Source organism: Centroberyx gerrardi, chromosome 19 (assembly GCF_048128805.1).
Source record: "Centroberyx gerrardi isolate f3 chromosome 19, fCenGer3.hap1.cur.20231027, whole genome shotgun sequence".
NCBI lineage: Eukaryota > Metazoa > Chordata > Actinopteri > Beryciformes > Berycidae > Centroberyx > Centroberyx gerrardi.
Genome location: NC_136015.1, coordinates 9,909,682 through 9,934,729, shown reverse-complemented (window position 1 = coordinate 9,934,729; position 25,048 = coordinate 9,909,682). Strand labels below are relative to the sequence as shown.

At 44.3% G+C, this 25,048-nt stretch overlaps 1 protein-coding gene across 1 annotated transcript; it reads right to left on the bottom strand.

Moving 5' to 3' along the window:
* Nucleotides 1-1,096: 1,096 nt before the first annotated feature.
* hibadha (3-hydroxyisobutyrate dehydrogenase a) lies at nucleotides 1,097-24,912 on the bottom strand. Its single transcript, XM_071919275.2, has 8 exons — nucleotides 24,810-24,912; nucleotides 21,842-22,002; nucleotides 20,614-20,723; nucleotides 20,268-20,389; nucleotides 10,468-10,601; nucleotides 10,093-10,169; nucleotides 3,361-3,517; nucleotides 1,097-2,834 (listed from the first exon to the last, which is right to left on the bottom strand). The coding sequence occupies exons 1-8, from the start codon at nucleotides 24,877-24,879 to the stop codon at nucleotides 2,676-2,678; spliced, it is 990 nt and encodes a 329-aa protein (XP_071775376.1). The 5' UTR covers nucleotides 24,880-24,912; the 3' UTR covers nucleotides 1,097-2,675.
* Between the last annotated feature and the right edge of the window lie 136 nt (nucleotides 24,913-25,048).

Sequence of the window (25,048 nt, the reverse complement as noted above, 5' to 3'; positions counted from 1 at the left end):
CTGCTATTTCTCCCCGACTGACGTTGGGCGTTATATGAGCCTCTGCTGAAGAGCTTTGGAGGAACAATGGAACAACAGCCCACTGCTGGGCAGGATGGCAGGGCAGTGCGGCTGGTTGGCTGGTTTGCACACTCCAAGCTGGGTGAGACTGGTGCAACAGCCTCTGACACATGGGACCACAGGGCCTTGGGGTGCACAAACAGGGCAAGACAGATAGCTACAGAACTAAAAGGAACACACAGAGTTTTCGGAGATTAACCCGTTGGTCAGCTAACATAGACACAAAATCATCCATGTGTGCCCAGTAGATCGTTGGCTCCGGTGCTCCATGCTAACACTTTAACATACATTATGATGAGTGATAGTAGGCCATTAGCATTATCTCAAAAGTCTGAGAATAAAAACTTAGCAGCTCTGAAGCTAAATGGTAAGTAATCTTAAATGATATGCAACCAAGTCTGAATAAAGTGCTGTTTTGAACTACCAGGGTCTACTGTCCCTGTAGAAAGGCTTGTCTTCTCCCCAGCCTGTGTGATTTGTTTTGTTTCCATAGGAAGCGAAGATGGTGGGTGGATGAACACGTGGCTGCTCACCTGAACTAGTTTCAAAAATAAACATCACTGCATCAGCCATATTGAGTTAATGATATTTCATTTTCTAAATGTGTGACTCTACAGGCAATTCAGTAAGAAACACAAACAACTTTTATTACTAAAAGGTCAGTCTTCTTACTTTGGATAAAGCTAGTTACATACGATCCCTTAACATAGTGTATGCTAAAGTGTTAGCATGGAGCAGTAGAATGAATATTCTTCCAGGGACACATGGGTGATTTTGGAGTCTATGTTCTCATCACATAACAGGTAAGCTCACCACCGGGCCAATCTCCTGAAAACTCTGCATTCCTTGAACCAACCATTAATAAACATTAGATGATGATCATAAAACCTTTACTCTCACGCAGTATAATAGGACCTGATTAACTTCCATAATTCCAACTGTGTGAGAGAAATGACACAAACTACAATCTATGAATTATACACTAAAAGTGTCTAATCTTTTCATGAAACATACAACACCAGACAGACACCTGAGAGACAGAACATCTTTTATTTCAGGCTACAGTGTGACTGAAAAGCCTTTTTACAGAACAAAGACAAACTGTAGATGCTCTATTAATGAACCTGTTAACAGCAAAAAAGAACACACAAAACAACATGACAGCACCGTGACAGCAATTCTCTTAGATTTCTCCTCAATACAACGCAACAAAATCAAATATACATTATGTACATTCGCACAGAGCAAGGAGGAGCCTTGCCTCCCTGGCGCTTTACACAGATGTTGTATGGGCTTGAGAGAGTAAGAGAGAGAGGAGAAATATGCCAGGATAAATTTTAAAGTAAAAAGGGCAAGACAGAGTGCCAGAGAGTGAGCACAACATTTTGTGATGAACAGTAAAAAGATTAAAAACAGGTTGTTGGTCACAAAATAATACTACAGCAGCTTGATAAACATTTGAACTACAGCAGAGAGGTAAATTCAAATAGATTCTGTAACTAAGAGGAGGTATATCAAAATAGCTCCATAGCCCAATGCATCGCTCCGCGACGCACACAGTGCAAAAGTAACCAAATAAATGTCACAGTATTTAAAACAGTTTAGTCGGTCCAATGAGCAGTGACTTAGACATAGTACCAAACCCATGAACCCAAGGTCTCAAGGTAAAAAAATAAAGTGAATGATTGAATGTAATTAATGAACAAATGAGTGAATGTAGTAGTGAACAGGTGGACAGGTTGACACAGTTACTAAGTGACTGAATCCTATCAGCCTCCCACCAAAAAGAGGCAAACGTAACAAAACGAGTAAACTTCTGAGCCCAGGTTATGGCTAATTTTGGTGACCTTATATGTAGTGTTGTGAATATGGGACTATGGTTTTATTGCAAAGGGGGCAACCCAACCTCTGCTTGGGATTACAATGAAGACAGCCCAAGCTCCACTGTGTCTTCATTGAAATTTCCATCACTATCATTACTATCTTTAACACTCCAAATTTTATACCACTAATGAATGCCAAAGTACAGTAAATGCAACTCAGTCTAATGGCAGCTGAAAAAAAGAATATGATCAGAGTGCTACTTTTCCATTGACTGTTTGCTTTTTCTTTTCTTTTTCAGCTTTCATCTGACAGAAAGAGACTGGTCCAGTTTCACATGGGTAACAGCAAAAACCCAACAAACAAAAATCATACTAAAATGAAGAACAATTACAATGTCAATCATTCTGAAAAACCTCTATATATCATTTGCATTGTGTTAAAGCCACACCTCTTCCTACCTCTCCTCCCCCCACATCGGCCTCTCAGGTCAGACAGCGAAGACAGGGGATGAATAGGAAGAGGTTTGTCTCTAGATGCTGATCTAAGGTCAGTTTTAGCATTTCCCCGTGCAGAGGGAGAACCGGGATAAGAAAATATGATGCATCTGATGCAATGGGGGGACACGTGTCTACATACAGTATGTTAATTGGACTGTAGATGTGTGCCTGAGGGCAAGGCCTTAGTCTCTCCTGAGCATAGTGAGGAAAGGGGTACTGGGGTGTAGGGTTGTGGTGTGTGTGTGTGTGTGTGTGTGTGTGTGTGTGTGTGGGTCAACTCTGACCCCCCTCCATTCACTGTCCCTCCTCCTCGCGTAGGAACTGGAAGACGGATGAGAAGTCCTTGTTAGCGTAGCCACGGGCGCTCATGACGCGGTAGATCTGGTGGGCCAGGGAGCCCAGAGGGACGGGCGTCTTAGTGTTAGTGGCCGTGTTTTGGGCCAAACCAAGATCCTGGGAACAGAGAGAGAGAGAGAGACACAGAAACATAGATAGACAAAGACTGGTGTTAGATAGGTGGACTAAAATAATAGCCTGTATTTGATTTATCTAACTATCTATCTAAGTGGCTGTGAGAAAACAAGTACTGATCCTGATCAGATTTGCGTGATGTCTAGAGCTACCGATTCTAATGTATACAGAGACACACAGATGCACCAAATAATACACACACACACACGCACACACACACACACACACACACACACACAGAGAGAGAGAGAGAGAAGAATAAAAGGAGTGACAGTAAAATCAAGTGAAACACAATAAGTAACAGATGGACTGGAGAATAGGAGAGCAGGAGTACCAAACTGAGCCAAAAGCAACAGAGAAATGCGAGACAAAGCAAATGAGGGATGAGAGACTGACAAAAAAAGGGTGAACAAAGAAAAAGCAGGAAAAAAATGATGAAAGAGTATCAAAAAAAAGATTCAGGGACCATGGAAATGTGATAGAGAAAGAGGGAGAGCAGGTCTTGTACCTTAGCCATGAGTGTGGTGCCGAAGCCTCCCTGGTAGTTGTTGGCGGATGGAACTCCCTCCATGACGCCGGGGACCGGGTTGTACGTGTCGCTGGACCAGCAACGGCCTGAGGACATGTTGAGGATCTGGGCCAGCAGCTTAGGGTCCAAACCCAGTCTGGGACAAGGAGGAGAGGGGAGAGGTCAGTGTCTCCTTTGGAAGTTTTACTATGTCAAACATCAGTGTGAAAGGGTAGAATTGGGTATGTAAACACCACAAAACAGATCTGGGTTGAGGCCCAAGTCAAGCTGTGCTCTGCCTGTGTGGGTCTACATCTGGAGCATCAAATTGCCCGCCATGTCAAATATGGAGTGTAAACATAAACTTTTGATGATATTAGAAGGTGAAAGCCCATGGGTCATTCCTGTGTATGAGGCAGTGTGAAATTCCTCCTACATGGGATGGACCCAGATGAGCATGTAATATTACTGGGATGTGTGTGAAAGGGATATGAGAGAGAGAGGGAAGAAAAAGCAGAGAAGATTATGTAATAGGCTAATATTTATGTTTACATTTTTGGCATTTAGCTAATTCTCTTATCCGTAGCTACTTACAATGAGCTGATGGGGTAAGGAGAAAAAAGCAGAAAGCGGTAGAAAAGGAAAGAGCAAGTAAGCAAGAAGCAGTGGGGTAAATGGCACAAAAGATGTAGGCTGAACGGAGAGGAACTGGGACAGACGGAAGGATGGGAGAACTGATTATGGAATTAATTTTAAAAAATAGAGCAAAGGAGAAATGGGGAGAGAGATGGGTGTGCGGCGGCTGGTGATGGCGGTGACCCCTGTTGAACCCCATGCCCGGCTGTGACCATTCCTCAGTGTTAATGGCCGAGCGCTTGGTAATGCTGGCTAATGCAGTATCGATGTTTACCAGCCCATCTATCCTTCATCATCCCTCCTTCATGAAAAAAAGAGAGAGGAGGAGGAGGACAAGTGGTTAAGCAGCACAGGGGAGCCATAAACCTAGCTGTCATGTAGAGAGGCACGCTCTTAGTTCCCCTGCCCCATTTCGCAGCAACCTACTTTCATATGCAAGAGGGCTAAAGGAAAGACAAATCTCCAGTCTATCATAAGAGATAGCAAGAGAGAGACACAGAGAGAGACAGAGCACAGACAGAGGCAGAGAATGAACTGAAAAGGGCAAGAGCCAAGCATTAGGGTGGGTGTAACTCTAGCGTCTGTGTCGGTCTGTCTGTCTGCCTGTGTAGTGCAGCTCGTGTATATTAACAATTTAAAGGCCAGTGTAAAGCTGACCACATCAAGCCCTGGCACCCTTAGCCTAGCGTTACTTACAGGCCTGTAACTCTATTCTGCTCTCAATATGACTATTAAACCATCATAGGTCCTTAAGGCCAGGAGCCACCCTCCCTCCCTCCCTCCACCTGGCTCTCATTCTGCCATTACTGCCACAGTTTTTATTAGCTGTCTACTAACTAATTAAGAATGGGAATTGCATTTACACTCTCCCCATGTCTCTCCCTCCCTTTCCCTTCCTCTCTTTATTTCTCTTTATGTCTTTTGTTTCCTCTCAGCCTCAGCCTCCCTCGTTTTTTTAACGCGCTGTTTTGGAAATGTGGCATAAGTGACACTGCGTGCGTGCGTGTGTGTAAACATGTGTTAGCTTGCTTCTTGTTAATGGAAGTCTCGCTCATGATGGCTTTTTCAGTTTATGTCTGTATGCGTCCCTCGCCATTCTGCTTCTCTTCTCCTCCGCCTCCACTCATTCTCCTCTCCTCATCCCCCCTCGTCTTCCCTGCTGACACCTCCCTGTCTGAGGACTCCAGGGGACATATGTTTGACATCGCACACAAACCCCCATCTCTCTACACACACACACATACACACACACACTAGCAGGCAGGCAGGCAGCCCCTCCCTGCGTTCTGGGTCAGCAGCTGAAAAGGTTACTGGCTGAGCTACAATAAAGCGCGTCCGAGCGCGCAGATCGTTTGTTATAGCGACCAGGGACGCTGACGGGGAGCTGTTGTCCTCTGTTTAACGATAAATCAATGAAGTTCCCCTCCTGCTCCCATCAGACACACACACACACGCATGCACGCCTGCACGCACACACACAAACACACACCGCCATGGTTATTAGCTGACGCGGCGGTGTTGTTCCTCGCCAGCGGTAATTTGCGTGGAGAAGAGGACATGTCACGCTTTAACAAGATTGACATGGATAAACACACACACACCAATGGTGAAACAAACGTGTTGCTGTGCGATGCCATTGCAGATGAAAGAAGAACAGAATTGAGAAATGAGAGAGAGAGAGAAAGATGGTGATGAAAATAGAAAGGAGGGGGGTGTTTATGTGCTGGGAGCCCTAGCAGGTGGAGTTCATTTGCAGCGGCGATATTAACTGTCTGTTTCATTGCGATTAGCTCCTCGTCCTCGTCTGGTGCCACAGGAGAGGAAGCCCAACCCGCTCCCCATTTATTATTACATTAAAGAGGTAACGAGCACATATACACACACAAGCATTTACTATCCCGTTTAAAGAGGCAACAAGCGCGTTTATCACCCAACTTTAATCTTCATCGGAACATATGCTCACAATTCACTTCAGCTACAGAGGGAGGAGGAGGAGAGGTGCTGTGTGTGTGTTTGTCCATGTGTATGTGTGTTGGAGCAAATGCCTTGCAAACCTCTTTCTGTCTCTCAACACAAAGGGATGTGTTGTTATGCCTTGTTTTTCACCTTTTTTTCCCCAAGAGTGAATGAATGAGCAAGTGCGTGCACGCCCGCCTGTGCGTGCATGTGAGTGTGCATCAGTGACTGTACGCTTGTATGCATGACTGAGTGCAGGTACGCAGACGTGCAAGGTGAACCTTAAGCTGTAAAAAAGCCCCATATCCCTTCCTGGGTCAGTCGCCTCTCTCCTCTCCTCTCTTCCCCTCCCTTCATCTTCATGTGCATCATTAAAATCACTGCTGCTCCTCTCCTCTCTTCTCTGCGGCTGCTCATCCCCCTCTCTCGCTGACTGGCTGGCTGGCTGCATACTGAACTGACACCAGGCAGAAAAGAGGCAGAGCGCAGAGGAGGAGAGATGAAGGGATGGTAAAAAAAAAAAAAAAGGAATGAAACGAGGAGGTGAAGCAAACCGGGAGGGGAAAGAAAAGCTGAAAGACAGGGAATGAGAGGAAGACAGAAAGACAGGGTGTGTGCAAGCGTGTGTGTGTGTGTGTGTGTGTGTGTGTGTGTGTGTGTGTGTGCGCGCGCGCTTATAATTGTCATGCGTGGCCATTCCTTGCACTAAGAGAACGTCACGCTCTGTCGGAGACGGCCCAAGCTTCCATCTGAGATCAACAAATTAGCTCCACAAAGAGGACTGGTCGTGTGTGTGCGAGTGTGTATGTGTGTTTGTGTGTGTGTGTGTGTGTGCGTGTGTGTGTGTGTGTGTGTGTACAGGTATCGAGGAAAGGGCAGCTCTATCAGGCCCAAGTCCAGCATGATAAAATGTTATTGCCGTTTTCCTGTAAATTGGCTGTGAGTGCTCAGTCCTCTTTGTGTCGGAGTGTGAGGGTGTGTGTGTGTGTGTGTGTCTGTACACACACGCCTAAGAAATCGCTTGCTCCTCTCTGCATAAGAGGCTGGGCCGCAATGCAGCGTGGGAGATTTACGGGTGTGGGCTCTCTCTAAACGATGACAGTCTTTGTCAACCCCTCTAATAAAGCCCCAGAGATAGGCCAGTAAGAAGGGGGGAAACACGGAAACACACACACACACACACCATGCATGTACGCACACACAATCAAGATCGTATATGGGCCAGTCATTCTTGCAAATATATGAAAATTAACATCCAAACTCTAGATGTAGCTACACAATAGCTATTATTCTTAGCCTCTTTTCTTAGTCATAGATTATGATGATGTGCATTGTGAGTATAAGTTGTTCTAGGTTGGTAAAAAAGTGCTGTCTTCAGTGTTTGTGAATGTAAAACTGTGCGCGAGCACATATGTGCGTGTGCGTGTACATCAGAAACAGCGTGGCGGTGTGTAAATCTGTGTTGCTCCCTTAATGCCTCCATATTTCAGAGGCCTAGTGGGGGGATTTATGTGCGACTGCTCATGCCAATTTTCCTCCTCTGTCTCAGCACAGATAAATCAGTTGCACTAATACAGCTGCACTGTGTGGAGAGCAATGGACGTGCATGCATGCGCGTACACACACACACACACAAAACTGAGTACATACACCATTTAAGTTGCAAAACCGATAAAAACAGACAAAATAGTCCATTATTGATAAGGGATACATATAAAGGCAGAAAATAAATTTGATAATCTCAAAAGAGGTAAGTGATAGCAAAGCTAATTCTATTGGTCTGGCAATTTTAAGAATCTGTGGGGTAAATGATGTATAAGCCTAGGTATGCTGGTTAAAAAAAAAAGGTCTTATAAGCCCAGGACCTTCCAGAGTAATTCCCTGGCCCCTACTTCCAAAAAAAAAAAAAAAAAAAAAACATAGGAAGTGAATGGCAACATGGTAGTAGTGGAGGGAATTTGCACTCTGACAAGATTTGGGTTTTCAGCAACTTGTTCACACCGGCCCAGCCTTTGTAGGTCCTTATATATAAATATATGAAGAGTAAGTGAGCTGGACATTTCACATCCTTTCAAATTGTATTGGCTTAACTCAGGACAGTAAAACTTCACCTCCCATCATTCTCAGCCTCCTGGTCAAAGTGGCTTGGTGCCAGGAGGAGGCATGATGAATGATGGGATCAGTAGTTTCCAGGCGGTGTTCAGTGACAGGGTTGTGACAGGACACTGGTGAGAGCTCAATCAGCAGATGTAAATCAGAGTCTGTTAGCCCCGCCTCCTCATCCATCTCCCTCTACCAGAGACGGGCCTGACTCGGGGCTGGGCTGACCCCTTTGCTCCTCCATAAACTACACACACACACACACACACACACACACACACACATTTCCAAACCTGTATTGAAGTAGTAAATTACTGCCACAGATACAGCCATATGACTGGTATAGTAATTGCCATATTGCTGCTATAGTGACTGCTATAAGACTCACACAGTAGGTGTCTAGCAAATTCCCACTGACCTGACACTTTTTTCATGAGGAATCAGTTTTTGAGAGAAGATTGACTGGATTTCTGACACATTCACAGCTGATTCCTTATAGCTTGTCACTAAGGACTCACTGTTTTTCTCCTCCAAAGGAGAAAATCAAATGAACAGTAAGCTGGAAGGAAAAACAAGAAGAAGACAGTGTTGTCCGCACAGCAGAGAACTGGAAGCTGCACACTCAGGTCATATCGGAAGAAGAGGAAGAAAGAGATTTTGTTGCTTCAGCTTGACAGCGTTCATGTGTTTTACTCAATGGAACGCCCACATCTAAAATCATTTGTCTTTATGAATTTAAAATCAACCATAAATGAACTACAGCAGATATTTCTCGCTTTTCGTGAGTGCGGTTGATTGTGTTATTGGATTAATAATATTAGTGTGAATGTAATTTTTATTTTTATTAGCGTACCTTGGACTGCCAACATTGGTGGATTCTCTGCTGTGTTTACCACTTGCGTTGACACACTTAAAGCAATTTGTTTTGCCAAGTAGGAGATATCGGAGCCCACAAAAATTCCCACATATTCTACTTAACACTAGGAGGTTGAGTGCAGCATCAGAGTACTTGGACTTTCTACTTGCTAATCTAATACTATCATCTAATACTGTAATATATGCAAGTTTGAGGCAATGGATAATTGGAAATTGGATTTAGGTTAGGTCCCATTCCTGTGTGAGTGTTATTGTGTTGAAGGATGAGTTTTAATCGCTTTTTGGGTTCAACTGTTGGAGATTATGTTTGCCCTGTGTGTGTGTGTATTGGAGAGCAGCGCTCCCAGCGATCTGGAGGTATAAAAGCTCTACAGCAAAGTAAGTGATGAAATTCAATCGTCATGGTGGCAAAAACTAGGAAAATAAGGTTGAAAATAACCTAAAACAACCTTATCCTCTTCAGATTACAACTAATGGGGAACCCAGGAAGGTACATTGAAGAACCCATTTGTGATGGGTTCAGGATTCCTGACAGTGATTACATGAACCTCTAGCATATGGGATTTCTTTAAGGGACCCTTAAAGAATTTTCAGTGAAGAACCTAGGATTCCTATTGGCTTCCTCTGGATCTGAACCCTCGGATTTTACATGTTGTTCTGACTCACAGTGGCTACGTTTACATGTGCACAGCATTCTGAATACTAGTTCACATTCCAGTTAAAGCCTTATTCAGGATAGCTTGTTTAGATGCGTCTTTAATAACCTTCTCTCAAGTATCCCTTTATCTATGTACCCACAAATAAAGAGAATTTCCTATCTGTGTTCCCCAACCAATGATTTAGCTAATGAAGTAAGCTAGCTACAGCTACACTGAACCAATGGCAATTGGATAACATGTTTACATGTGTTGGTATACCAGATAATATTGTAATATGCCTGGTACCTTATCCAGGTTTCTCATGTGACAGGGTCTCTCATCCAGGTTATTATAAACAGGATATGACATTTATGTGTCTGTTCATAACAGAATATTTGAGTATCTCAAATATTACGGGAATATTTGTATGCATGTAAACGTAGCCAATGACAACACTATTTTCTCCTTGTTTTTCCTGTAAGGTGGCAGCTAGGAAGCAGCTCAGTGTGCCGCTGGCTGAGTGTACCTGATGCCGAGGTTCATGGTCTCTGCGGTCCCAATCATCCCGATGGCCAGCAGCATGTTGTTGCAGATCTTAGCTGCCTAGAGGGGGTTGCCCAGAAAGAGGAAAAGACACTATTAATGTGTGTATGTGAGTGTGTATGAGTGTGTGTTTTTGCAAGACAGCATAAGAGATGGCGTAAGATAGTAGGTATGGAAGTACATTTACAAGTATATACACAGCCTGTCTCAGTGTGTGAAAGTGTGTGCATGTGTTTGAATGAAAGAAATTGAGTGAAATATTCTGAATGCGAGCAAAAGAGAGGTACAGATTAAAAAGAGGAAAGGCAGGTACTTGTGTTGACTGTGACTGTGTGAGTGTGTGTGTGTCTATCCTTACCTGTCCAGTGCCAACCTGTCCACAGTAGACGACGTTGGCTCCCATGCAGGTGAGCAGCTCCTGGGCAGCGTGGTATTCCTCCTCCACTCCACCTACCATGAAGGTCAGCTTGGCCAGGCTGGCGGCCCCCACACCTACACACACAGCACATTCATACACAGGGTTGAGGTTAATTGAGGTGCACACACACTTCATAGTACACACAAATATGGTTAAGGACCAACCTCCAGTCTCAGCATTAGTCAGAGCTGGACCTGTATACCATGTGCATGTATACCTGTGCACCATATAAGCATTTTGCATGTGAGCAAGTTGGAAAAATGAATTATACATTTACATCTGATAAACTTGCACTCTTAGAATAAGTGCAGAAGAATAATAAGTGAGAATTGGTAAACTTTGCCACACATGGGTATCCAACTGAAATATATGGATTTGCCTCACTAAAGAACATATATATCAACCACTTGACTGTTTAATACCAACTGTGTATAAAAGGTCAGCTCTGTGTGTGTGTGTTTGAGTCATAGTGGGACAGGCGTGTTAAGGAGTGGTGCACCAGAGGGACAGGGGTATCTTTAAAAGCCGATTGTTGCCATCATCCACCGCACAACCCCCATGGGAGGCCTTGCCTTTTGTCCTCTCACCCCTCCTCTCTCTCACACTCACACACACACACACACTAACAGCTGTGCCCGGGGCTACCCCCCCCCCACAGGGGTATCAGTGACAGGCGTGAGGGGTAATTAACTTTACACTTTATCATGTTCAATTAGGCGTCCCTCCCCATGCCTGATGGCTTAAGGAGCGTGCCATGTTGTAGCAGGCAACTTCACCCCCCTCACCCCCTCCACAGGGTGCTAGTGGGTCCTGATGGAGCAGATAGATGGCTGAGGATGTGTCCGATTAGCGCAGGAATAAACCCTGTTCAGAGTAGGCTGGAACCTGGCTGGCCTCAATCTCATCTGCTACGGCTCAGCCCCCTTAACGCTCCATTGACTAACCCCAAATATTAACACATTAACATTAACATGCTGGTAAATGCGCAGGTTCACACACACACACATACACACACAAAAAAAAGAGAAAAAAAACATACACATGCAACCAGAAGGAGAAAAAAAACACAAACTGCACACACATACAATATGTACAATACCTACTGTAGTAAGCAAAAGGTTATGCAACTTAAGTCGAAAGAGGCCCGCATGATCATGGTGACAATGCACACAACTGAACAGATGAGACAAGAGAGAGACTGAGGGAGAGACTGAGGGAGGGAGAGAGAGAGAGAGAGTTCAAATCGCTCTTCAGGGTGCTGTCTAGCTCTAATGAAAGGCCTCTTAATAGTGAAAGCCTAATAATGTTGGTGTTAATAATTAAAGAGGAATTAGCGTGGCGAAAACAGCTGAAACCACATTATCAGACAGAGGAGAGGAGAGGAGAGGAGAACCACTATGGCGTTTACTGTATATTTCCATGACCCATAAACATAAATATACATCAATTTACCCCCTCCCCCTTCCTTAATTGGCTGTGCTGCTGTCAAGTGTGTGATGATGCCACTACTCAGTATGTGTGTGTGTGTATGTGCGTGTGTGTGTGTGCCAGTGATGAGCTGTCAGCAGGTCATTAGGGCCACATAATGAAGTCCAAAGCCCACGCTGCGGCAGCTGCCTATGGACCACGGCAAACACACGCTCAACATAAGGCCACCACACACACCAATCATACACACATATGGTCCACACACCATGGATATAATAGATTTATGATTTCCATTCTATTTTGAAGATGAAATTTTGTTTCAGTTTGTTTCAAACTGTGTTTGCTAGTATAAAACTTCTATTTTACCTTTTATCTTGCAAAATATATATATTTCTTATTTGTTTCAGTTAAAAGTTTCTAATTCAACACCTCAAAATGCTGAGATCTGTCTGGCAAGAGAGATAAACAATTAACTTTGGTTAGACTTAGTAGACATATATATACACAGTATAGTATATACTGTATACTGTGTTGATCTGGACTCTTATATATTATCTAATGGAGTAGTAGAACTTCTCTCTACACTGCAATCATTATGCTTGTGAGCAAAATAAAACAAATTAAACTGAAAGTAATTCAGGCTGATTTTTCTTTCATTCCAGGTAGCTTTGAAAGCTCAGCTAATAGTTTCAGGTCTCTGCTGTCTTATTTTTCCATTTAAATTTTCTATTCTTTTCTCATAGTTGAGAAAGTTGTAGTTGTTGTACTAATTATTACACACACGCATGAAATAATTTTGTATTTAAAAAGAAGTCAGACAGAAATAATATTCATATAATGTAGTTAAATCTGTGAAAGTAAAACACAAGTCTCTCTCTCTCTCTCTCTCTCTCTCTCTCTCTCTCTCTCTCTCTCTCTCTCTCTCTCTCTCTCTCTCTCTCTCTCTCTCTCTCTCTCTCTCTCTCTCTCTCTCTCTCTCTCTCTCTCTCTCTCTCTCTCTCTCTCTCTCTCTCTCTCTCTCTCTCTCTCTCTCTCTCTCTCTCTCTCTCTCTCTCTCTCTCTCTCTCTCTCTCACACACAAAGAGCAGTGTGACAACTGGGCTGGTTCATTAGTGGAGATCACTGTTCGCAGGACGACTAAAGAGGAGATTATTGATAACACAGTCAACATGCTGATCAATACATCTCTCTAAGGAGAGAGCGAATGAGGGAGAGGAAGAAGGAAGGAGTGAGACAGCGATAGAGAGAGAGAGAGGGGAGCAGAGAGAGAGACGTAGAGAGATAGCAGAGGAGGAAAACGATCTTGCTCTCTCTACCTCCCAGCATCCCTCCCTTCTCTCCCTCCCTCAAATTAACTAATCACCCATAATAAGCTCTTATGATCTGTAGTGGATTTCTATAAGCAGTGACACAGGGATGATGGAAGATCCTTGCTGCTGCTGAAGAATAACACATCATTAGCATAACATTGGGCCAGTGTGTGTGGGTGTGGGTGTGTGTGTGAATGTGTGTTGGGGGGTATCAGTGTGTCTCTGTTTATTGTGCATGGACTTGAATGCGTTTGTGTTTGTGTACACGTTGTGTGAGCCTGTGTGAGAGTGTGTGTGTGTGTGTGTGTGTGTGTGTGTGTGTGTGGTGTGTACACTTTTGGTGTGTGGGTGTGTGCGTGTGTGTGTGAGGGGACGTCCCGTCTCGGGCCGGTCCTGTCAGAGACGGATTAAAGAGGAATCCTAATGAGGCTTCCTGAGCACCGGGTCCCGCCGTCTCATCCATCCCAGCGGGAGTGACAGTCCTGGATCGTTAGCACTGCACAACTACACAACGCCCCCTAGGGAGGAGACAAGGTGGGGGGGTGGGGGGTGGGGGGTAGTCAGGGGGTGCACCTAAGACAGAAGATACAGGGGAGAGAAATGGAGAGTACAGAGGAGAGGAGGAATGGAGCGACTTAGAGGGACACCCAGAAGACTGCGATAAAAGCTATGTACAAATTACCGCCCCGACGATTGAATCATAACTTGAACAGAGTTGTCTGATTGTGCCAGAGGACTAAAGAAAACATTACGCACTGCCAACTGTTTCAGGAGAGGAAGAAAAAAAGGAGTGGATTGAGAATAATAATTTAAAAAAAAAACAAGTTACTGTAACGTCTAGCAGGCTATCCTTTGGGGAATAATTCCCTTGGGAAAGAACCATCTCTCTCCCCGGTCACTTTCTCTCATCCTGCTCCAGGGGACAAGTTTTGGTTGGCTGGGTACACCCCTCACCCCCCCCACCCCTCACCACCACCACCCACCCCAACCATACTCAGACCACGATGAAGCTGGCTGGACTATTAATGACCTACTCCACGGCTTCTACTCTCTAGAGTGCAAGGGTGAGGAGAGGAGAACCGAGGCCACTCCTAAGTTGTATGACGGATAGAGAGGCACCACACTCTGTGTGTGTATGTGTGTATGTGTGTGTGTGTCTGTGTGTGGCCTGAGCCTGTTAGCTTGTGTACAAGTATAGACACGTATAGACAGCTCCTTCATCTCATCTTCTCTCATAACAGGATTCAAGTTAAGCAAGCAATCAAACGCTATTAGGAGAGATCCTTAACAGCACGCTTCCAAAGTTGGCATTAACCATGAACATAAGAGGGTGAAATTGGGTGTGTGAAGGCAAAGGAAGATCAGAGAAACAACTCTGGTTTGGCCTGTTTGTAGCAAGCACTAAATTAATTAGCACTTCTTTCATTACGCAAAAAAGAATCAACCAAGGCAATTCATTACAGCCTTATAACCTTTTAAACTTGAGCTCTTTTTGAAGTGGTCCGTGTGTGTGTGTGTGTACAAGATGAGTGAGAATGTCAGTGTACATGTGCATGCAGTCGTGTGCGAGGTAGGTTATTGCTGTAGTTTCTGTGTACACAGTTAGGCATGTGTGTATGTGTGTGTGTATAACAGGGACAGGTGCGGATCCCAGAGCAGGCCGCCAATGAGACGTCAGTTGGAGCTTCTGAGGCCATGTCCCAGAGTTACGAGGCCCATGTAAAGCAGTAGGCACTTTTTATTGGTGGTGGGTTTAAATTAAACTACATTTGTGAATATGAGGCTGAAAAAACAACGCACACAGTCACACACAGCCCGCACACATACACACGCACACACACAAGGCATGTTCCCATGGTTGGTAGTGAATGACGCATTTGACAACATGCCACAACCCTGTTCTTTTCCCTGAGAGAATACGAAAAAAACGCTTCGAGCAAAACAACACCTATAACACACCATTAGAACTCCTCCGAACACCTAATTTCCTCAAATGATAATGTAAACCGTTTTAAAAGTCCTCTCACTTCAAGAATGCCAGGAGCGATGCAGGGATACGCCAGATTTCATGTCACACCTTCAAGTCCAATGCAGTTGGTGCAAATAGACTGTGGCTGCACTGGCCCTGGCTATACGCTACCTTGCTTCCCACTAGACTTTTAACTGTATGCACATGTAAGGCTAAAATTTTGGCCTGCTGCAGACATCTATAAATCAGACTAAAAGAGCCTAAACACTCAATAGCATAGCAGCCTGGAGTGAATGGGAGTTGACTACTAGCAGTGTAAGCCTAGAACCAGCGGGGGTAGAATGTTTACAGGCCAACAGTGCAGCCTCATGTGGTCCACCATTATAATTACACCCAAGGGCAGATCTTTTTCTCAAACAAATTAAAAACCCAAACAAGCCCCGTAAAAAGCATGACGGATATCGAGTAAATAAGTGAAATGGTAAGAGGGTGTGCGTTAACCAAAATCACTCACACATATAAAAAAAAAAATCAGCACTTTCAACAGTTTATCTGCCACCTTCGCTAATGCTGCTCTGTTATGTTAAAAACAGACTCTTTATCGGCTCCAGTTAACGAGCGCAGAGCCATGAGAACTAACTCTCACACACAAACGCTCCATGAGAACCTCAGGCAAGTAGGCGATTGGAGAAAGCAAGCTTGGTGGAGAAAAATAAGGAGAGTACGCTATTGTAGAGTCTGTTCAATTCAGGATATCAACACCATCCGATTCGGTATTAAGGTTACAACGGCCTTCAGCGTCTAGTTTGCAATGACTGTCCACTGACCACCGGGCCAACCCTCATCATCATCATCATTATTATCATCATCATCATCAGTAGCTTCTCTATTCCGTAGGGGAGAGGCTGGTCAATGGCAGGAGACAGAGCAGGGAGGGAGCCAGAGAGATCCACAATCAATCCCTCCACTGGCCCAATGAGACTCATCCAGGATAGAGCAAGTTAATAATGATCCCCAATTAGGCTTGTTAGCAAGCAGGAACACAGACATGGACAAACACACACACACACACACACACACACACAAGCATGCTTAAAGCACAGAAACTGTCGTTCATCTAGACAGAATGCTAATTCCCCTTTAGATGAGTGACATGCTGTATGGTGTTTGGGCTACATTTGACGGACAGAGACTTTGTAAGACTCATACACCAGCTGACTATTCGGCATGCACACACACTCAGACAACGCCGCACACACACACACACAGCAGATGACACAGGGACAGAGATGTGAGAGCCAGTCCCCCAGCTGCTGTGGGTCTGCTTCCATCTGGAGCCCAGGCTACCCCCCCCACCCTCCCCTCAGCCCCCCACTATCACTCTCCCTGGTCACCTCAACTCCCCACCGCCCACCCCTTCATCTCTGTGTGTCACCAGGACCCCTCAGTGAAGGGCTTGTTATGCTAATCTAGTCTTTGGACTACTCTCTCTCTCTCTCTAGTACTGGTTAGCTATCAACAGTGACAGGCTGTGAGAGCGCCACACCCCCCCCTCGCCCGTCCAACCCAATTCCTTAACTCAATGTCAGAGAGTCATCTCTAACCTTCGCTAAACTGCCTTCATGCCTCCAGACTATCTTCTGATTAATCCCATTCTCAGACTGGATTAAGTTGGCCTGTGTGTTCTCCTATTCCTCCCCCTGGCCAGACAGACCAGGTCCTGTGGGCCTAGAGGGAGAAATAGAGCCTAGATCAGACAAGAGAGGAGTGGATTGGCAGCGCTGACTGATGAACTAACTGGTGCCGGCCTTGGCTTGAACAGGCTCCTAAAGGCTGGAGGATGACGTTCAAACTGTCGGCAAATGACACACTGCGGCACTCAGGCTTCAGTTGATGTGGCATGGATATGATTAGAGTGATGTTGAGAGTCAGCCTAAATGGGTAGTTAGCTCAGCATTATAAGACCTCGCACACAAACATTAGCCCCAGTGCCCATGGTCCCACGAGAGTTAAGACTCTTTCTCGCTTTCATTTGCACCGATAGCTGACTTTCCCAGCGTTGGGAAAAACACAATGAAAGGTTTTTTTAGGGCCTTTTTAAAGCCATCGTCCGTTAGCGATGTGGCTGCCCACCACGGGCACACAGACACAGACGCAGGCATTCTGGGTAATTACTGCTAACGACCCCGCCGCTCGTTAGCCAGAGCTCCTATTTTTGCCATCGCTGTGCCAACACCCTGGGCCCGTGACGTCAGAGCCTGTTTTGTTGTGGGTCGACTTTGCATGCGGACACTTTTAATGACACCAGACAGTGCTGAAAGTGTGTGCGACAGCGAACGCTAAGAGTGCCTGGAGCACTAGTGTCTATGTAAATGTAACTGTGCAGGAATGTGAGTGTATGTGCATGTGTGTGTGTGTGTGTGTGTGTGTGTATACCAGGACACAGCTGGGTCATGCAGGGCTAAAGCCAGCACACTGGTCAGTGTGCAAAAGAGAAAGCGAGCAGTAGGCTTATGGGGAGAAAGAGAGAGAGAAACTGGGATGAAAGATTTTTTGATTGTCGTTTTTAAAAAGGGTTATTACTCCACAATTCAGACCCCAGGAGAGACTGCCAAACCCATAGTGACGCACACAATGTACACACACACACACACACACACATTTCTGTGTAAAACACACTACCTCACACACCACGCACATGAGAGAGGATTAATTATATATCAAAAGAAAAATCTAAATTAAAAATAAAAACAAAGACAGGAACCACAAAAAGAACAGGCTGCGTCTGCCCCTTGCAAAAGTTTAAGAGTATGGGGCATGTCTGTGTGCTGAGCGTATTGTTATACCCAGTGAACTGGAGGAATTTTGGGTGGACAATATGCCATTTCTGTTAAGCATGTGAATGTTGTATGTCTTTGGAGTCAATTTGACACTATACAGTTCCTTTTTCAGCATAATATGAAGCATTGTTGTTTTTTTCAGACAGGCTTTTACAAATAAAACCGATTGCATTAATACACCATTGTGTTGCATGTGTGAACATAGTCATATGAGAACCATCAGTCATTGAGCTGAACTAAAGTGACCCATGTACTTGCACACTAGTCTTGCACACACTCACACATATAAATACACATACAATACACACCTCACAACTATGATGGTTCCCTATTTGGGTAGAGTGCCATCTCCTGGTTGGAACACAGCATGTGACTTCATATCCCACCCTGAGATGGGAAATGGGGGGGGGGGGGGGGGGGGGGGTCAAGGGAGAATCCAGGTCTTTGGTATTTCCCATGGAGTTGACCTGTGCTGTTCCCTGGATCCCCCCTCTCCTGACCTCTCCACAAGTTCAGCCTGGCTTATCAGGGCTGCACCACTTTCATCTCCAGGCTGGGGGCTTAGAGTGGGACTGAATGTGTCAGTGTGTGCGTGTATTAAGAGGGGTAGTGAGCTGTGTGCATGTGTGTTGATACGGCCTACGGATGCTTGGAGGTGACATTGTGTGTGTGTGTGTGTGTGTGTGTCCTAGGAGTGTCTGCAAGGCTGGTTGTAGAGGCCAGAGGTAGCAGGTAAATCATTGGTCATCTCAGGCTAGTAAAAGAGGCTTAGTTAAAAGCCAGGAGAGGAAGAACCTTCACACAGGACTGCACACACTAACAACGCACTGTCTACAGTATGTAAACAGTGTGTGTGTGTGTGTGTGTGTGTGTGTGTGTGTGTGTGTGTGTGTGTGCGTGTTAAGGGAGAGTAACAAGCTTAGGACTCTGATCTCACTGACTGCAGCCTGTCTGTTCTGCAGACGCCAGCCGGTAAACATGCGAGTGTAGGCCAAGTCTGTGAGTCTGTGTGTGAGAGGGAGGGAGCTACAGTGTGCATTCTGCATGAATTAAAGATTGTGAAATAGAAAGCAAATAGACTCTATGGTTATAGTTAGTAGTCAGATGTGCAGCGTGTCAGGCTGTAGCATACCTTACTTGCATACCTGACTCAAAATAATTGTGTGTGCGTGTGTGTGTGGCACAGCGCTCCTTGGTTGGTCTCAGTAGAGAGAACGAGAGAGAGACAGGCGGTTTTACTGCGACGAGTCTCCTTCGTGTCTTATCTCCCCCCTCTCCTCCCCTGCACTCCATGTGAGGGCAGTTTCTCTCCTCTTTATGACTCTTTATCTGACATGAAAGGCACTGACACGGGATACCCGCCATTACGGCTCCATCAACATGAAAAGCACTGACACGGGATTCTCCATTGCGGCTCAGCCCATTAAGGGTGACTGGTGATCCTGTGCTCTGTCAAAGAGCCGTCACAGGCAGACAGGGCCAACATAATGAGGACTTAAAACCTTAACCTTGCCTTTAAGACCCCCGGTCAAAAGCAGCAATAAAACCTAGAGAGGGCACCTACTGGCTGGCCCGCTCAGTAATTACAACCTGTGTCCTAGCACTAACCTAAATCGGCCAATAGTTTAGATACACAAAAGAATGTAAGACAGTTCAGAAGCATGGCTGAGGGGTCATAGGCCTTCTCTCTATGCTTGCCATTCTCAAAATGAACAAACCAGCAATCAGATTCTACTTCTGACACTGTGCCACCTCCTCATTCCTTATGTATAATGCCTAACTGCCAATGGTCATTAAGAGGGAAATGAAGCCTGAGGTATACCATTCACAAAACTGTAACATCTTCTCTTCAGGCATAGCCTACATGAGCAATATCCTCTTCCACTTATGCTTTTTATAGTATCAAGCACTATGGAAAGCAGCCACTGACCTGTTGCCAACATCAAGCTAGTTAATGAGCAGTGAAGTATATAGGTATAAAAACATAGAGGTGGCGTATCTCATGGTAATATTTTGAATATTTTCAACTATACAAGTCAAGAACAACAAAGCAAATCACAACAGTGTAGCTGGGGCAGTTTTAAGAATTCAAATAGGCAGAGATGGACTACATGACGGGAAATGTTTTGGTGACAAAAACAGCTTAAAATCTAGGTGTACTTGCTAATTCTAATTCTTTAGGTGAGACGTTACCTCCTGACACTGGAGCGTCCATGAACACAGCACCCATCTTCTCTGCAGCGACCGCCATCTCTTTTGAGACGGCGGGGTCAATGGTGGAGGAGTCGATCAGCAGTGTTCCCTTCTTCACTTTCCTGAGGAGACACAAACGTTTACCTTTCACATGTACACAAAAAGAAACTTTATAACTATTGGTGCTTTTCCATTTGTACATTAAAGCAATATCTGTACGATAAATACACCTTGAAATTTTACAGTCTCTGGCAGGCAGTTTTCAATGTGCAGCATTATAAGTTATCAACAGAGGAAGGGGGGGAAGGGAGGAACAAAGAGAGAGACATTAGTGAAGTTAGCTTACTTGAGGATGCCGTTGGGGCCTGTGTAGACCTCTATGACATTGGGACTGGAGGGCAGCATAGTGAGGATGCGGTCCGCTTTCTCTGCTACCTCTGCGGGGGAGTCCACGACCTGAACATGGGAGTCATTACAAAACATAAACGTACACACGTAAACACACATATAGCGTCAGGAGTGAACACATTAATGAACACATGCAAATGTATTAAACCTTTGATTTGTCACATCTTGTTAAAGGGATAGTTCGGTTTTTGGGGAATTTCGCTATTTTTCCTACTTACCCAGAGCCAGACAAACTTGTGGATGCAATTTTTATGTCTCTGTGAGCAGTTTGAAGGTATGAGAATGGTTAGCTTAGCTCAATTGCTGGGTCTAGGGAAGTAGCAGCTCCTCTCAAAAGTAGGGAAATAGACCTTTTAACTTCTCCAAAGATGGATGGCTGGTGTAACACAGCTATATGTTGTAATAAATAATAAAGAAATTTGTTTATATTAACTTCCTATCAACTTTCTCATTCCTGGGCGGTCTTCTTTTATGGTACGTTCAAGACAACTGGGAACTGGGAAACTTCCTTCTTACGAATAGGAAAAATCCATTTGAACGGCCCTCCCACTCGTAATTCCTTGTCAGAAACTTGGGACTCTGAGCTCAGGTTCCCACCAATATAATACTTCCGTGGTCCCTACCTCAACCACTTGAACACTCTGACGTGGCAAGTAGGAAATTCCAAGTGGTAGCCATATACCCATCAGTCATATTTATTGGAATATTGGAATATTGATTATTGGAATATACTGAGCAGGTCTATTTCCCTACTTTTGAGAGGAGCTGCTACTTGATACCATAGATTTCCAACAATTGAGCTAAGATAACCGTTCCAATTCCTTCAAACTGCATGCAGAGACATAACAATGGCATCCATGAGTTTGTCCGACTCTGGTTAAGTAGGAAAAATAGCTAAATCCCCCCAAAACCGAACTATCTCTTTAACTTAAAAGCACATATTTCATACATGCAGCAACTGTTGAGCAACTGTTGTTAAAAAATGCACCACACGGGTGAGTGAGTTTCAATAAGTAACTGGTACAAGTGTGAATATGTACACGAATGCATCTGCCCGCAAATACAGCCCCGGGCCATAGCTGTAATGAAATGTGTTCTTAGCCAACTTGCCATGCTAAATAAGGGTTCAAGTGCGCACAAGTCATGTGCTACTGAGTGAGTGTTACCTGGGCACCAAGGTCTTGCAGCTCCTTGCAGGACTCCGGGAAGACATCAGTGGCAATAACGGGGTAGCCATTTTTTAGCAGGTTCCTGGCCATGGGAGTGCCCATGTTTCCCAGCCCAATAAACCCCACTGGCGTCTTTGAGGCCATTGACCGACTCGACACTGAAGGAGGGGAAACAAGGAAGGACAGGAGGAGAGAAGAGAAAAGGTTAGACATTTGCTTTAGCTCACAGCCACAGCAAGATAAACACATGTCAAAGCTTCTACACCTAGACCAAAAGTTCAGAGAGGCTATAGAGAAAATTGCTGCAACAACATTGTCAGCTATAATGATTTAGTTGTGACCGTCTAGTGGTAGTAGTAGTTTGGTACACCTCAGTCAATAAGGCTATTTGTAACCATTAGCAATGCTATGAAAAACTTTTCAACTTTTCAATTTTCAATTTCAAAATGTTCAGGCCTGGAAAACACAAATTGGAAATTCCATGACATTTACAGGTTTCCTATGACTATGGAAGTCCTGTGTAGTAAACTGCTGAAACAAACTGTTACACTAACATTTTCCACAAGGCAGGAAATGCTCTAATTAGAATCAATAACTGAGAAAATCTTTATTTTAGGCTACTTATACAACTTATAACCAGCTTTAGGCCAGTCTGGCCAGGTTGTTAAATACGGCTGGCTCAGCCAAGGTCCAGCCAGGTTTACCAGATACTAAACAGAGTGGAAACGCTGGCTGTGAACTAACCCGACTACAACAAGATTAAGCCTGGATAGTGAAGCCAAGACAAAGAGTGTACCCTTATTTCAGCCAACCCCTCAACAACAGACACAACAATACTGTTACCTAACTGACACCCACTCAAGACAATACCTTCAACAGCACAGGAAACATTCCTCTTTTACACTGGCCTAAAATTACTGTAAACAATTATACTTTGTCCATAGCAGAGAACAGACTACACACAGCATACAGGCGATCTCTGTACATGTGCTTATTATGCAGACTAAAACACTAACAGTGACACATCAACATATAGTAAGAGCTAGGGTTGGTGGGGGTGATGGGTTTGATTTTAAGGCATGTTGATGATATGGCCTCCTGATATAAAGATGATGATCTATGGACTAATGAAAGCAACACGTTTTCTAAAAGTTACAGGGACACATCTTGCACAACAGGCTGAAAGCAAAAAATTGACAAGCAGTCTATTGTTTGTCACTGCACAAATTCAGCCTAAGTTGAGTTTCATAGAAGGCGGCATATCATCTTTTCAAAATTTCTCCCAAGAACTGCAACGTGTCTCATGCAACCAGTGTTGTTTCTTCAAATGGATAAAAATTTGTTTCCACAATTATGCAACTTTGGCTAAATCTTTCAGCATTGCAAAATAGAAAAAACAAATAGCTAATGGTTAGTATGGGATTATCGGTCCTGCAGCATAAGCACCAGTTGATAATACATTTTAGTAGTCTAAAATCTTTTTTGTTATTATTTTCGTAATCTTCACCTTAATGTCTAGCCCATTCTTTCAATGGACTATAAGCATATTGACTTTGAGAGGGTGTAAATATTGTGTTGTCCTTGGGTAGAAGGCTATATAGTGAAGAATAATGCAATGCCTGAATCACAATAATATTAATGGAGGCATCACTGTCCATTGTCGCAGATTAATTTTACTTTAGTAATAGGCTTAAGTGTAATGCTACTGGTAATGCATTGTCAGGAAGCCTATGACTGTTTCTGTTTACAGATGGCCAGACTCACTCAAGTCTTCATTCCATCCATTACAACACGCTTCTGATACTGTAGGAGGCATTATTTTGGCTATGTCTGTGGATGGAGATAATTTATTTTTCGGTTTTAATTCAGTAAAAGCACAGGCCATGTTTTCTACAACTGCAAAACACTTGTCAAGCGCTTGCTACATCTTTTAAATATGTTAAAACCTATTTGAACCTTCAGTTACCATTATTTTATACAGGGATTGGTACATGGGTGATATAACATATAATAGATATAAATATGGCTGATATACATTTATTGGAACAAGATGATGCATGCTCAGGAATGGAGCTAGAGGGGGAAAGGGGAAGTAGTTTCATGGGGTCAAGCTGGAGGGGGCCCTTCAGAGGGAAGATAAAATGAGATGATCCACATGGGCAAATTGGGCTATTGCAGGATAATAGGATACAGCAAAGAAAAACAGAATAGAAATAGGATTACAAGAGGGTCATATAGACATTTGCAACTGACAATTTTAACATTAGAGGGAAGGTGATACTGTACTAAGTCACATGCGATTGGGTGGGGGGACCATTGTAACATCTTGTCAGCAGCCCCTGAAGTTCAAGCAGCACCCCTGCATCTGCTTCCTAGATTAAGATCTTATGATCAACATCCATGTTTTTGCTGGATCATAAAAACTGGATGTGCCTTGAACTATGGGATGGGCAAGGAAGAGTGAATTAACGTCAGTTATTTTGAGGCGTTCTGATAGCAATGCTATCCAGGGCTAATTCATGGTTAAGTATAGTGTAAAGCCAATTGATGTATTAGCAACGGCAAAAATAAAGCAGTTCGGTGTGATACGAAAGTCGAGGTAGACACAGCACATAGATAGCCAACCAGAGGTCCATGCTCTGAATAGTTTATTGTCAGGTGAAATTAGCTGTTATTACTCATTGCCTCACATTTCATTATGTTCATGGCCATTAAGCACGCTAAGCACATTGTCCTAAGCTACTGCATGAAAGTAATAACACAGCAGGTGGCCAACTGAGGGACATTGTGTACAGACTGTCACTCTCTCACTGGACAGTAATTCATACTTTCTTCAGAGGGCTAACAAGCTAGCTACCAAGCTAGAACAGTGTGAAGAGAATGTCTCGGTTGCATTTCCCTCTGTATACGCATTCAAAACGGGAAAAACAGAACAATGAAACTGACAAATAAGCGAATACGTTACCGAAGGCAAGGTCGACATGTTTATTCCACCTTAGCAATAAATTTCGAGACCCTCTAAACAACGCAGCCATGCTTCTTTCCCCTTGACCTCGGCGTACAGTGACAGCTGTCAAGCCAGGAAGCCAAACTGAATAGATTATGAATGGCTGTTATTTGCACCAATCACAGCTCTCGCTGGGCCTCCGCAGCCAATGGGAACAAGCAAAAGGCGGGATATCCTGTGCATTCACTTGTCAAGCC

What these genes read in the sequence shown, in the direction of transcription:
- hibadha (XM_071919275.2), bottom strand. Translation starts at nt 24,879, where the DNA reads ATGGCTGCGTTGTTTAGAGGGTCTCGAAATTTATTGCTAAGGTGGAAT. An exon ending in ACATGTCGACCTTGCCTTCG is followed by an intron (nt 22,003 to 24,809) that starts GTAACGTATTCG and finishes CCCCTCCTTCAG; the next exon opens with TGTCGAGTCGGTCAATGGCC. An exon ending in GACAGGTTGGCACTGGACAG is followed by an intron (nt 10,170 to 10,467) that starts GTAAGGATAGAC and finishes AACCCCCTCTAG; the next exon opens with GCAGCTAAGATCTGCAACAA.